Source organism: Syngnathoides biaculeatus, chromosome 2, assembly GCF_019802595.1.
Source record: "Syngnathoides biaculeatus isolate LvHL_M chromosome 2, ASM1980259v1, whole genome shotgun sequence".
In the NCBI taxonomy this organism is placed as follows: domain Eukaryota; kingdom Metazoa; phylum Chordata; class Actinopteri; order Syngnathiformes; family Syngnathidae; genus Syngnathoides; species Syngnathoides biaculeatus.
The window spans coordinates 26,079,357-26,093,932 of record NC_084641.1 but is presented as its reverse complement, the minus strand read 5'-3'; the positions used below and the strand labels follow the sequence as shown (position 1 = coordinate 26,093,932).

The following is a 14,576-nucleotide window of genomic DNA, read 5'->3' as shown; positions in this document are numbered from 1 at the left end:
GTCAACGCAGGCAGGTCAGAACGTAGATTGGATCACAGAACCACACCGTGCTACTTGCGAGATATATTTTATACAGAATAACTAGAGTATAGTGTATTCGTTTAATTTTTTTATTTAGTGGATTAGTGGACTCGACATTGTCTTTTGGGAAAATTGTTATGGAATGCGAACCCCTTTCCTGAAGAGGGCAGCACGAGTGTGCAGGATTGCAAATGTTGCGGACTCGGGTTTGTACTTCTTGGGGACCCGTAGTTTCCCCGGCGGGATTCAAGCAGTTCAAGCGTCAAATAGCGAAGTGTCAAGTTTACATTCGTCAAATATTTGACTTGGCAAAAGGTAATTTGAATGTCTTGTTATAGCAAAGAACAAATATTGTTACAGGAAGCGTGCGACTTTTTATTTGGCAACAATTCGCCTGCTAGCAGTAGCATTAGCTACTGCACGACACTGTCAACAACACATCGACAGTGGGGAGTCCGGGTTCTAACAAACCGTTGCATTTTTTATTTGTACTTCAGGCTTTGTCCTCCCCTGCCTCCCTCCAAAAGATGTGCTCTTTGGCTTTGTTCCCTCCTCCCCTCCCCAGCGGACACACGACCCTGTGCGAGTCTAATAACGAGCTCCTGGCGGGGACCAACGTGGAGGATCGGCTACAACAGGTCTCGTCTAGTCAAGTCTAACCTAAGCTAACTTAGTTTAATCAGCGCAAGCAATAGCAAATCATTGGACAATTAACACATTGAAAAAAAAAAAAACATTCCTGTGCACCATTCCCATGTATATACTAACAGAGGTAACTTCCACATTATAGGTGTAGTATATTACAAACATTACAAGCCACCTGTATAACCACAGTAAAGCAATACAGAATATATGTGAATGGATGAAAGGGGTGGAAGGGGAAAAAGTGAGGCTACAGGGAGAAGAGATAGGAAGGGTGGATGTCTTCAAATAATTGGGGTCAACAATCCAGAGCAATGGTGAATGTGGTAAGGAAGTGAAGAAACTGGTCCAAGCAGGTTGGAACAGCTGGCGGAAGGTGTCTGGTGTGTTATGTGACAGAAGAGTGGCACTAAAGAGACAACAGGAAGCGGAAATTAAGATGTTGAAGTTTTCCCTCGGAGTGAGCAGGTTGGATAGGATTAGAAATGAGCTCATAAGAGGGACAGCCAAAGTTGGATGTTTGGGAGACAAGGTCCGAAAGAGCAGATTTCGATAGTTTCAACATGGCCAGAGGCAAGAGAGTGAGTATATCGGTAGAAGGTTGCTGAGGATGGAGCTGCCGGGCAAAAGAGCGAGAGGAAGACCAAAAAAAAGGTTGATGGATGTTGTGAGGGAAGACAGGAGGACAGTGGGTGTTAGAGAGGAAGATGCAAAAGCTAGCCTTAGATGGACAAAGATGACACGCTGTGGCGACCCCTAATCGGGACAAGTTGAAAGGAAAAGAAGATAAAGTAAAGGATATCATTGGTTGAAGGACGGATATGGGTTGTATGACACTTTTTATGTGGAAAACGACGCAAACGATGTAAATCATTGGGTGAAAATCGCTGGTTTAATTGCAGAACTTACCATTCACATGTAACTTATAGAGCCGATGTGTTTTTGCTGGGGTTGATGGGGGTATGCCGTAATCATAGTTTTGGACAACTTGAACACTTGCATCTGGATCTGTGTTGGTGGTCACTGGTGCTTAGGAAAGGGGAGGACTTTCATGAAAGGCTTGCTTGAGGTATGCTAAAGTACTTTCAATACGATACCGCTCGTAAGCAGGCAACAAAACGTTAAAACAGCCCACCAAGCTATTGCTAGCACTGGCGGTTGTATAGAAACATGCTTGTGTTCTGCTGACTCCTGCTCTGAAGTTCAAATTTTGTGTGAAGGAATTTCATTACTATTAAGTAACTTAATTTCAGTAAGTCCAGTCATGTTGTAATGTTGGTTTGACCTGACTGATTAGAATACGTTACCCGACAAGAATAATTTTAAACATACTCAATGTACATTGAACAAGTATCAAATACAAGTCCTGTCACTAAACAGTACTGGCATTGATAGATGACCAAAGATACACAATTTCTATTGTTTTTTTTTTGTTTTGTTTTGTATTTATTTGTTTGTTTATTTGACCAATTGAGTCAAATTGGATTATTTCCTAAAGCACACCTGATCTCTTATGGCGCACTAATACGCCACACCACAGCGGTTTGGAATTATTGGTGTTAGACATACGTATTGAATTTGAATTACTGTATTTATTACAACAAAATAGCAGGTGCTCAACAAATATTTGGTGCAATTATTAAGGTGTTAATTTTTATTTAATGCACTATGAAATGCTGGTTTGTGTTTCATCTCATGGTTGTAATAAATGTTCTCCACAGGAGTCAAGTCCTCAGAGTTTGTACTTCGCTCGAGAGTCCCTGAAGCCTCACAGTCGTACTGAGAGCAGCAGCAGTAAGGCGGCCTTTCTGGACCACTCTGAGACGTTGTGGATGAGGAGTGCAGCAGCTTGGTACGCACATTGCTCAGCGCATGGTGAAACCCTGAATAATGACACAATGGGAACACAGTTTTGAATGCACGGCTTGGCAGTGACAGGGTTTTTATTTCTGGAATGTTTTGAAGAAACTGCGTAGATACATGATTTCTAGTTCCGGAAGTGGTGTGTCTCAGTGTTTTGTTGGGGGAAAAAAAATGTCAAAAGTCAATAGTGTGCATTATACATAGGTATAAGGGAAAATGAAGAATGCTTTCACATTTTATAAATTAATGCCACCATCTAAAAGTTATGAAAAAGCTGTACCCTTTCTTTCCAATATGCCTCCACCACGTAGAGGTATGAGAGAGGAGTATACTTTCATTTTAATACAAAAAAATGAGCACAGCTGTGCTTTCCCATTTACGAAATAAAAGTAGGACTGTGAACTTCAAAATAAGAGCAAGTGAATAATCAAGTATTACATGTTCAAATAGTGCTTTTGAGAAATTCTTAGCCAAAACGAACAAACTAAAGATAATACTGTACTTTGTTTTGATCACATGCCTAAAAGCAAAATCATGCTTTGTAAAACAATAGAAAAAGCATTATACACGAGGGAAAGTGTTTTCCAGAATTTTGTGGTCAACTTTTGGGGTGTGTATTATACATAGGTGCGCATTATTCACAAATTGCGTTTTTGGATTAGAACTGCATGGTAGAGTTAAACTTTGAAGTTATTATTGTAGCTGTATTTTGATTTGAAGTACAAACCCAATTCCATTGAAATTGATTTGGGGCGTTGTGTTAAACATAATTAAAAACAAAATGCAATGATTTGCAAATAATTTTCAACTTATATTTAATTGAATACAGTACAAAGACAATATATTGAATGTTCAAACGGATAAACTGTTGTTTTTCCACAAATAGTCATTAACTTACAATTTTATGGCTGCGACATGTTCCAAAAAAGCAGGGAGTGGTGGCAAAGCATATATTTTAAGTAAAAAATAAATGTTTTGAATTATTTTACTATACAAGTATTTAAAGTATACATGTATTTCTACTATGCAGTTTATTATCAGGAAAAGCTAAAAAAAAAAAAAAAAAAAAAAACTTTAAAAAGCCTAATTTTTTAGGCTTGGAACGCATTATTTCTTTTTCCATTCATTGTAATGGGAAACATTGATTCAGTTTTCGAACAATTCGCTTTTCGAACCGTTTTCCGGAAAGATTTTGGTCGAGAACAGAGGCATCACTGTATACTGTTTTTATTTTTAACAATGTCCCGTTTTCATTGCAACTGGGTTTGTACGTCATCGCCCGATCATTATTTGGACACATCTGTCAAACAAGCTTCTTTCTTTTTCCTTTAGGCGGGATGCTGGTTTTACAGGACTACTGAATGAAATCAGTAATTCCGGTGAAGAGGGTGCGTAAGTCATTATAAGTGATTGACATGTACAGTAACATTCAGTCGTCTATTTTTATCTCCTACAGTGCCCAAATGGTTGTCTGTGAGTACCGGCTGCATCCTGGCTTTGCTGCAGAGGATCTCTTCCTTTCATAGCTCCTTGTTTCCCCATCTCACAGTAAGCGCTGCCTCATAATGCAATGCAATGTTGCGTGACATTGAAATTTGCTTTTATTTGTCCTGTGGTCTGCAGTTGAGCAGCGAGGACATGATCGCAGAATTTTCACAAGTGCTGAATTGGTGAGTGACAACTATCAGGCCGATATTTGGCTAAAACCACACAGATGAAGGTAGGAGGGGAGGAGAACCCATGTCTGAGTAGGGTCCTTTTCATTTTTTTCCCCCAGTCATTTTAGGGCCATATGAAATATATGACGACTATTCCATCCATCCATCCATTTTCTTTGCCACTTATCCTCACGAGGGTCGCGGGGAGTGCTGGAACCTATCCCAGCTGTCAACGGGCAGGATTGGGGTACACCCTGAACTGGTTGCCAGCCAATCGCTGCACACATCGAGAGTAATCAGTCATACCTAGGGGCAATTTAGAGTGTCCAATTAATGTTGCATGTTTTTGGAATGTGGGCACAAAATGGAGTGCCCGTAGAAAACCCACGCAGGCACGGGGAGAGCATGCAAAACTCCACACAGGTGGGTCCGGAATGGAACTCGGGACCTCAGAACTCTGAGGCCAACGTTTTACCAGTTTAGCCACCGTGCCGCCATGATGACTGTTCCATCACGTTTATTTATCTTGTTTTACATTTGTATAAAATTAGTTTGTGTCCGCTGAAATGTTTCGAAATGTCCTTTCCAAATAGTGGGGCACCCACGTGGGGGGGTTGAACAGGTTAAATGAAGTTGAGTATGTCCTGAGCGGGTATAAAAAAAGAGCATCTCTAAAAACCTCAGTTCTTCTCGCACAAGGACAGGGCAATCTAACCACTTTGGCAACATCTGTGAGAACAAATAATCCAGTTTAAGAACAATGTTTGTCAATGTACAATTGAAAGAAATGTAGTGAATTTCATCATTTTCAGTGCATTTTATAGTGAAAAGATTCTGTAAATCTGGAGAAACCACAAGCAGCAAGGGCGAAAACCAACATTGCTTGAATGCTTGGTGACATTCGATTCCTAGCGGGGGGCACATGTGTTTTTTTAAAAAAATAATTTTGTAACATGTGCTCAGGAACACTTCAGAATACCATTATGGATCCCACCCGACTCTGCCTCCGATTGGCTCGCATCAAGACAGGATTCGTACTTTTGACTTGCGGTGTGTGGGAGCATTTCAATGGCAGCCGACTGATTCGAACGTCTGCCTTACAGTTCTGAGGACCGGGGTTCAAATACCGGCCCCCCCCCCCCCTGTGCGGACTTGGCATGTTTTCTCCGTGCCTGCGGGGGGGGGGTTTCTCCGGGCACTCTGGTTTCCTCCCACATCCCCAAAACATGCAACATTAATTGGACACTCTAAATTGCCTCAAGGTGTGATTGTGAGTGCGACTGTTTGTCTCGTTGTGCCCTGCGATTGGCTGGCAACCAGTTCAGGGTGTACCCCGCCTCCTGACCTTTGACAGCTGTGATAGGCTCCATCACTCCCTTGTCCCCTTGTGTGGATAAGCAGCTCGGAAAATGGATAGACTGATGTCAAAAGACACACGACAAGGCAAAACAATTAACTTTCGTATTTAAATATACTGTGGAAAGTGTTAGTTAAACAGTTAAAAAGTCTTAACCCTCTTTGACTTGCAACAATTTATCTCAGTTTTCAGCACTCAAGCTTTATGATTGAGTTAATCTAGAAAATGAGTGAAAAATCTGTTCAATATGTGTGTGTCTGTGCGTGTTCTATTTTGCCAGGTCAGACTGCGTGGTGCGAGCCTTTGCCTGGCATCCTCATACTGACAAGTTTGCTGTTGCCCTTTTGGATGACTCAATTAAGATTTACAATCCCAAAAGGTAATCTGCCTCCGTTGCTTGTAACATTTTCAGAGACAGTGAAGGTTTTGCTCCGATTTGACGGCCAATTTTGTTTGTATTAACTTAGCGCTACGACTCCCACCCTGAAGCACCGTCTCCAGAGGAGCGTGGCAGCAGTGCAGTGGAAGCCGCTGTGTGCCTCTGGACTGGCCGTGGCTTGCCAGAACTGTTTACTGGTCTGGCATGTGGACCCTTGCTCATTGTCCACCAGGCAGGTTCATGGTCAAATTGACGAGCGTGATCGCCCTCGGAAATCTACAGTCAAGCACAAAAAAATCACTCGCGTAAAATTTGTTTCGAGTAGAAATACTTAGATATTGAAAGACGTTGCTTATTTTGTGTCGTCTAGACATTAATTTACGTGTTTATTTCACAAACATTGTTAACTAAAAAAACCTGCTCCTAAACAATCAATATTCACCCGGAAACAGGAAATGCAAGTTAACCGTTCTGCGCATGTTCAGAAGTTAGGCCAAAAGCGCATGTTCACAGCTGCTTCACGTACTGCGAGCGAATTTACATCGAAAGTCATCGACATCACGAGCCATGTCAAAGGAAATTCAGTTACACTGAAAACATTTCTGGGATATAACACAGGTAATGTTTAAGTGTCTAACAATCATAAGTATGAGATTGTGATTTACTTTGACTTGATCTAAGTTCTAACGTTAGACTAGTCTGTCCATATATCTGAATGCGAACGGTCATTTACCCCGTGGTACGCGTTATCTTGAAGTTGAAAACTTTTCTTTTCTACATGCTTTAGGAAGATATAGATCATCTACTGCTATCTTTCAACAATGGATTGACAATAGATACCGCCGTGAATTACGCTAGATCATAACGATACATCACGATTGCTGACAGGAATGTTTGTTACAATGTATCGCTAGCTTGTTGCCACTGACGCCGATTATGTTGAACTAAACTTTCAGTATTTTCAAAATATTGCGGGTATAGACTGTTCGTGGTAATTCCTTGACATTTAACTTTTCTTCAGATAAAGTTTGCCAGATCAAGAACTTTTATTGATGAAAATTTTTTAAATACCGTTTTATATCATGTTCTACTAATATCAGTTGAAATTGGAAATGATAATTTCTGATTGAAATTTTTTTTCTTCTATTTTAGTTATGTATTTGATTATTTTATTTTTAATTTACAATTGTATTATATAAATCCAGTAAGTTATTTTATGGTCTTGAGATTCCATCCCTAATCACACCCGCAACTTTATATCTGCGGGCATGACCGGCGGACCACACCTGTAACTTTATATCTGCGAGCATGACTGACCACAGCCGTACATTTTTCAAATGTGAGTGACTGCTGTACATCTTTACCTATTTGCTCATTTGCTCTACCAGGGTCAAATAACAGAATGGTTTAACTTCTGGTACTTGAATTTTGTCCTCGTGAGGAATGTACATCATCACGATGAAATGTCTTGTGTGTGTGCCTCCCTCCTCTTGAACAGGCCTTCGTCCGGATGTGCACAGGTTTTAGCTCATCCCGGGCACTCTCCAGTCACTTCCATTGCTTGGTCACCAAACGGCTCCCTCCTCGTGTCGGCCTCGCCTATGGACACATCGATGATGGTAAAAACTTTTACCCTAAACTGGCATCATCTCCTGAAATTGCTACATTGTCAGTCTGTTACCACCTTGACCTACGTGGGTTAAATTTGACGCTCAAGTCAATCGTTTCCTCGTGTCCATAAATACGATATGATAAAATTAAACTCCAGACGCTCTTGTTAGTTTTGTGCAGTTTCTTCTTCTTTTCCTTTTGGCTTGTCCCATTAGGGGTCGTCACAGCATGTCATCTTTTTCCATGTAAAAGTCCGCTGGCTTGGGCTCCAGACTTTGCCAGTTTACTTCCAAGTAAAAGCAAGGGCACAGAATTTAAAAAAAAAAAATGAGGCAATGAGACTGAAAAAGAAAAAATTGAGAGCGGTCAAAATATTATGTGGCTCCATTGCACATATAGCCTGACCACGCAGTACTTCTCCCTAGCCACACACATCCTTGTGCCTTAAAGACAATTAAATGGGTACATAAGTGAGAAATCCGTTACGTATTTTGTCGTATGAAGCCGCGGTGAAGAAAATAAGTATTTGAACACCCTGCTATATTGCAAGTTCTTCCACTTGGAACTCATGGAGGGGTCCGAAATTTTCATTGTAGGTGCATGTCCCATGTGAGAAAGATAATCGAAAAAGAAAAATCAAGAAATCACAATGTAAGATTTTTTTAGAAATGTATTTGTGTGATATCGCGGGAAATAAGTATTTGAACACCTGTCTATCAGCTAGAATTCTGACCCTCAAAGACCTGTTAGTCCGCCTTTCAAAGTCCACCTCCACTCCATGTATTATATGTACACCATTTCCAAGGCGACTGTTGGTAATACAACATAAGACGTCATGGTTTGAAATCATGCACGGCACGGAAGGTTCCCCTGCTTAAACCAGCACATGTCAAGGCCTGTCTTAAGTTTGTCAATGACCATCTGGATGATACAGAGGTTTTGTGGTCAGATGAGACCAAAATGGAACTTTCTGGTCATAATTCCACTAACCTGTGTGGAGGAGTGGGCCAAAATCCCTCCTGCAGTGTGTGCAAACCTGGTGAACAACTACAGGAAACGTTTGACCTCTGTAATTGCAAACAAAGCCAACTGTACCAAATATCAACATTGGTTTTCTCAGGTGTTTAAATACTTATTTGCAGCTGTATCACACAAATAAATTAAAAAAAATCATACGTTGTGATTTCTGGATTTTTCTTTTGAGATGATCTTTCTCACAGTGGACATGCACCTACGATGACAATTTCAGACCCCTCCGTGATTTCTAAGAGGGAGAACTTGCACTATAGCAGGGTGTTCAAATACTTATTTTCTTCACTGTAATTACCTTAAATCTTATTTGGCTTCTATAATCTCTTCCAGGTATGGGATGTAGCAGCAGAGAGCTGTGTGGCCCTCCAGCGAATCGGAGGCGGCGGGGTCAGCTTTCTGTCGTGGTCCCCCGATGGGAGCCACCTTCTTGCTTCAACGCCTTCTGCTCTCTTCAGGTTCAAGTCTCATTTGAGTCTCATTTCTATCCTTTACGGTGTTATGTCTACATTGCTGGAAAACATTCCTTTCACCAAATATACTGTGAATATGCGACATGTGCTGTACACACCGCTACTCCGTTCAAATCCTAGTTTTTGTGGTGTTAAAAATGTGTTACGGTTTGGAATTATGGCCCGGAAGTTCAAACTTGATTGCATTCAAAATTGAGCCATAATTCCAAAAAATACGTTTGGTGCAAAGACAACACTGCTCATTACCAAAAGAACTTCATACATTGACAGCATCATGATGTAGGACTGTTTTTGTTGACCGAAGTCAAGTTAGAAGGAACTAATCGAAATGGAAGTCAGTTTTATCACTAAACCTCCAGGAAGGGCAGGAAAAGCCTAGTAGAACATCTTTTACTTCAATTTTTATTTGCGGTTAATCAGAGCTCAGCTTTAATTGGTGGCAGCCTGACTTTTTACTTATGCTCTGAAATATTTTTTGATTTTCTCCAATTTAGATTGTATCCATTAAAGGCCACATAATGGTTAGATGTTCCATTTCTCCATCCATCCATTTTCCAAGTCACTTATCCTCATCAGGGTTGTGGGAGTGCTGGAGCCCATGCCTGCTAACTTCGGGCAAAAGGCGACCTACGCCCTGAACTTTTCGCCAGTCAGTCACATACACTGAAGAAAATAAGTATTTGAACACCTTGCTGTGTTGCAAGTTCTCCCACTTAGAAATCATGCAGGGCTCTGAAATTTTCATCGTAGGTGCATGTCAACTGTGACAGAGATAATCTAAAAAGAAAAATACAGAAATCACAATGTATGATTTTTTTTTTTTTTACAAACGATTTATTTGTGTGATACAGCTGCAAATAAGTATTTGAACACCTGAGAAAAGCTACGGTACTGATGCAAATGTAGAAAATCGAACCTAACTCACTTATAAAGACGACAATATATTATATTACTCGTGATCTTTTCAAGCAAAAAGTACTCACCCTGCTTTACATGCGCAGTACTATTCCACTATTTTATCCTGTTGGATTTCAATATGAAGTTTGTGAGGCCTCAAACTTTTTTTGCATCGATCGCCAACATTTAAGATTGCATCCCGCTCCGTCCAAAATCTTAATTCCGTGTACATGTCCTCGGATGAAATAGTTGAGACCTCTCTGTAAAACTCTCTTGGACAAGTCTGAGGCATTTGGCAAAAAACATACCGCAATAATATCTGGAATACACGTTAGAGAATCCACTTCAAACCTGTTCTGTTCAGTCGCCATTTTGGGAGCTTGTGGGACATAGCAAATGTAGCTAAGGGGGCGGAACGAAAGATCGCCAGTCAGAAATTTCCATTAATCTCGCGCTGCCCGCACCAAAGTCAGGTGTGTGTGCCCCTACACCATCAGTGACTACGGTTCAATGTTTTTCATTTTTTATATCACTAAAAACTGTCAATTGAACAAGGGTGTTGATACTTTTATACACACTATTATAGTTGTTTAGCATGCAAGGTGCACAAAATGAATTTATTATTCCTCAGGGTCTGGGAGACCAGAATGTGGACGTGTGAGCGTTGGCCGTGTGAGAAGGGTCGCTGCCAGGTAAAAATTACCACCACATTTCAACGATGCCCACATTTCCGAAGTTTTGTTACTGTAAAGAAACTTTTTTTTTTTTTTTTTTTGGGGTTTAGTCTGGCTGCTGGAGTCCGGATGGGAGCCGACTTCTCTTCACCGTACAGGGAGAAACTGTTATCTACGCTCTCACATTTACTGACACACCAGGTATATAAATTGGGGTAGTTTGTAAGAATGTCACTAATTTGGTGCCATGCGATTGTCTTCACAAATCAATTTGGTGACTAATGTTGGTTCATAACCTCAATTCAAGAAAAATGCTAAGTTTGTTCTGTACATTATATCGGGGTTCCTACAGATGCATGGAACATATGGAATTTGATTCCATACATTTCCAGTTTTGGAAAAGTATGTCATATGGAAACATTTCTGCAAATTTCTGCCTCTTGTCGTCGCAATCTTTTTCTTTCGTTCATTACCCCACAGCTCGTTACCATAGGTGAGGGGAGGAATATAATTCGACCAGTAAATTTGACAGGTTCATCTTTCTGCTGCACAAGTACAGTAAAGCCTCAGTTCTCGAACGTCCCCGTTTTCGAAGAAATCAGTTTTCAAAGGAAAATTTTGAGATCGTTTTTGCTTCTGTTTTCAAACGAAAATCGTTACTCAAACGCCCCCGTATTGCGCGCGGGCAGACCAACTGAACCACAACGCGCTTTGTTGTGAATTCCCGACAAAAACCCGGAAATAACATCATGCGTGGGGCGCAACCAGTTGACCCACCCACGGCACAGATGTGTCCCATTAATGACTGTTGTTTTTCTTCTTATCGAGGACTACCATGTAAACCCCCAATCATGGCTCCAAAGAAGGCAAGTTGCTTGTTTAAGGTTATTCTGCACATTTGTTGTTTAAAAAAAAAAAAAAAAATTACAAGGCTGGGGGCCGAGTCGCTACAGATACAGCAATGCACTCCCAGCCTAGCGTACTCTACTACTAAAGCATACATTTTAAGCAAAAAATAAACATTTCTTAGATTATTTTATTATATAAAGTATTTAAACTATTCATGTATTTCCACCATGCAGTTTATTATGAGGAAAAACTAAAAAAATGCTTTAAAATAAAATAATTTTTTAGGCTTAGAACGCATTATTTCTTTTGCCATTCATTGTAATGGGAAACATCGATTCGGTTTTCGAACAAACCGCTTCTCGAACTGTTTTCTGGAACGGAGTGTGGTCGAGAACCGAGGCATCACTGTACTTTAAATGATGTTTGCATGCTGGGAGTGCCGCAAAGATTGCTGCGAGTTTTGCCAATTATTTCTTCAGTCATTCTTTTGTTTTATTATTTGCCTGCTTATGCTATTCTGTTTACTGTGGTGTGATCATTTTAGTTTTAATGTGACACCGTGAGTGTGACCAGCATCATCAGCAATGACCTGCCTATACTGGCAGTGTGTGGGGCAATGTCAGCTTCCTCTGCTCACAAATGTAAAATTGCAATTGTTCCTCACTGCATTGCAAAAATATGGAACATGGTAATGCATTAATTATTCACAAATTTAGTAAGGAATGTAATCCCCGCGAATAACGAGGGGAAACTGTACACAGATATGCATTCATATTACTGCCCTTGGGGGGAATTCTCAGGCATCTTAAACCGCCACCTTTTAAAATATCCCCCAAAAGTATTTTTGTTGAGCTGTGTATTAACATGGCATCATCAAAGAAAGCAAGCCATTTTCTACACATTCAATTGGTTATTATTTGTGAAAATGACAAAGCCACGTAGAGACTGACCAATATTAGATGCAATTTATGAAAGACAAAATAAAGTTGACCAATTGTGGCATTTTTCCAAAAGTGATGATCTATACTGACAAATTTTAATCACCCCAATCTGTTAGTGTCCTTGGGTCCCTAAAAATCTTTTATTGTACATCAGGCACGTCAAAAGGGCCACAAGCAGCATCAGTGGTGGCCGACCTGTCACAGACAACATTTGAAACACCCGAGGGAGATGTCACGTAAGAACTGTAATCTGAAAAGCTTGCACAAAAAAAAAGTGTATGTGATTGTGGGATTTTATCCGTGCAGTGTTGGTGGAGAGATCCAGTCTCTGACGTGGGATCCGAGAGGAGAAAGACTTGCTGTGCTTCTCAAAGGTATTTGCACATCTGTCTTGTTTCCAACCTCATTCTGTAGAACAGGGCTGCCAAGACTTTTTTACCCCAAGATCTACTTTTGAAGCAACCAGGCTCTCGTGAGCTACCGACAACGCGGGAGGGGGGGTGGGGGTGGCATAATGATGATGCTCCCAAACCGTTTTAAGGTCAATGTTATGTTGCCTCCTACATTTAAAATCCAGAATTAGCTTTTTTTTTTTTTTTACACTGTATAGTCTATGCTTTCATTCTGGATCAGCCTGCGCCAGGGTGGAATTTGAAATTACACACCATCTCATCCTGGACTTTCTACTTTGGCTTCAGACCAGACGTTTCCCACTTGGAAAAGAGAAAATATCGTCCAGTTTAATCACTTTTTCTTCAGTTATTCACATACTCAGAGAGTCGTTTCATCTTAAAACAACATTTCTTTTTTAACTTTCTCCATTAATATCAAAAGTAAACATAAGCAGCATGTCTAGCTCGTCTTTGCTCTACGTCGCCCAGACTGTGTTGCTAATTAAAGCAGCGGTGGTGGACGAGGTCATTATAAAACGCATTGATGGGCGGCATAATTATGAGTGTATGTCTTTAAGAGCATGGCGGGGGGTTACAAGATAAACTAGGAAAGGAGCAGTGGTCGTTGTTAGAGAAAGTTCCTTGTGCTGCCTAAAAGAAACCAGTGACTTCTTCTTTTCATTTTTTACAGTACGTATGTGACTTGTGCCATTGGATGTAACAACCAGTCATCCCTCATTCATCGAATCACATTGCAAAATGCCACAAACTGAATAGTGTATGTAATTCTTTCAATTTGCATTGGATTTTTTTGTGCGCGATGCAGAATATCTGCGAGGAGACTGCATCAGCGGTGCACAACTGCGCACGCGCGCAGATTAGAGGGAACATTGGCTGACATACGTCTCTTTTGTCGTCCCGCGATCGACCATGACTGCCTCGTGATCAACTTGTCGACACATTGAGCACCCCTGCTGTAAAACCCAACATTGACTGTGGATAGTTTAGATTTTCTTTATTACGTTGACAAGATAATGATCACACTCTGCACAGGACACTGCCAACTAAAGATGAACCGTAATAAGGTATTGTCGACATGACTTCGGACAGTTACTAACTGCTGACCTTTTAGGTGGTCCAGGGCAACCTGCAATAATTCCCGTGTTTAAGACCAGAACGAAACCCATCTTCGAACTTTTGCCGTGGTAGGTGTTTCCATCTGTGCTTGCATTTCACGTGTGCTGCAGTTTCAAAGGAAATGTATCCGAATGTTAATATGAGTTTGTCCCTCCTGTCCTTATAGCGGTTTTGTTCAAGGGGATCCCGGTGCACAACCAAGACTCATGCAGTTCCGCCCAAATTTTCAGCATGGAGCTCTGCTCACTGTGGTCAGTAATCCACTTGATTCTCATATTCCATTTCGACATTTATCAAGTGTTTCCCCTCAATAGTGTTGGTCTACGGGAAGAATCAGTCATGTTCCTTTCTACTTCCTAAGTGGCAACATGGGCCGGTCCGGGCTCAATGGAAGCCCGTCTTTGCCACGCCCTCAGGAACATCATACCGACCTAGCCAATCAATCGCTCTTTACTGAGCTCATGTCATGACTGTCAATCACATTGTCACAAGTATTTTTTTTTCGTCATGTTTGTCAATAAATCAATAAAATGTGTTGAATGCATTTTTAAACGGGTTCCCTGATGCCTGGTATTTTTCTATTGTCTTTTTTTCTTTCTTTCGGCTTGTCCCGTTACAGGTTGCCCCAGCGTGTCATCTTTTTCTATCTAAGC

General features: G+C 40.9%; 1 protein-coding gene across 2 annotated transcripts; it reads left to right on the top strand.

Moving 5' to 3' along the window:
• Positions 1-189: 189 nt before the first annotated feature.
• On the top strand, positions 190-14,467 carry aaas (achalasia, adrenocortical insufficiency, alacrimia). Of its 2 annotated transcripts, XM_061809698.1 has the most exons (17): positions 190-336; positions 519-659; positions 2,385-2,515; positions 3,859-3,914; positions 3,983-4,074; positions 4,150-4,196; positions 5,822-5,920; positions 6,009-6,152; positions 7,419-7,539; positions 8,894-9,018; positions 10,562-10,622; positions 10,715-10,805; positions 12,549-12,630; positions 12,701-12,768; positions 13,919-13,991; positions 14,090-14,174; positions 14,238-14,467. In XM_061809698.1, exons 2-17 carry the CDS (start codon positions 549-551, stop codon positions 14,391-14,393), a joined length of 1,542 nt encoding a protein of 513 aa, XP_061665682.1. In that variant the 5' UTR covers positions 190-336; positions 519-548; the 3' UTR covers positions 14,394-14,467. The 2 variants fall into 2 exon arrangements, with proteins under 2 accessions (XP_061665682.1, XP_061665691.1); XM_061809707.1 differs by lacking the exon at positions 6,009-6,152.
• Positions 14,468-14,576: the final 109 nt, after the last annotated feature.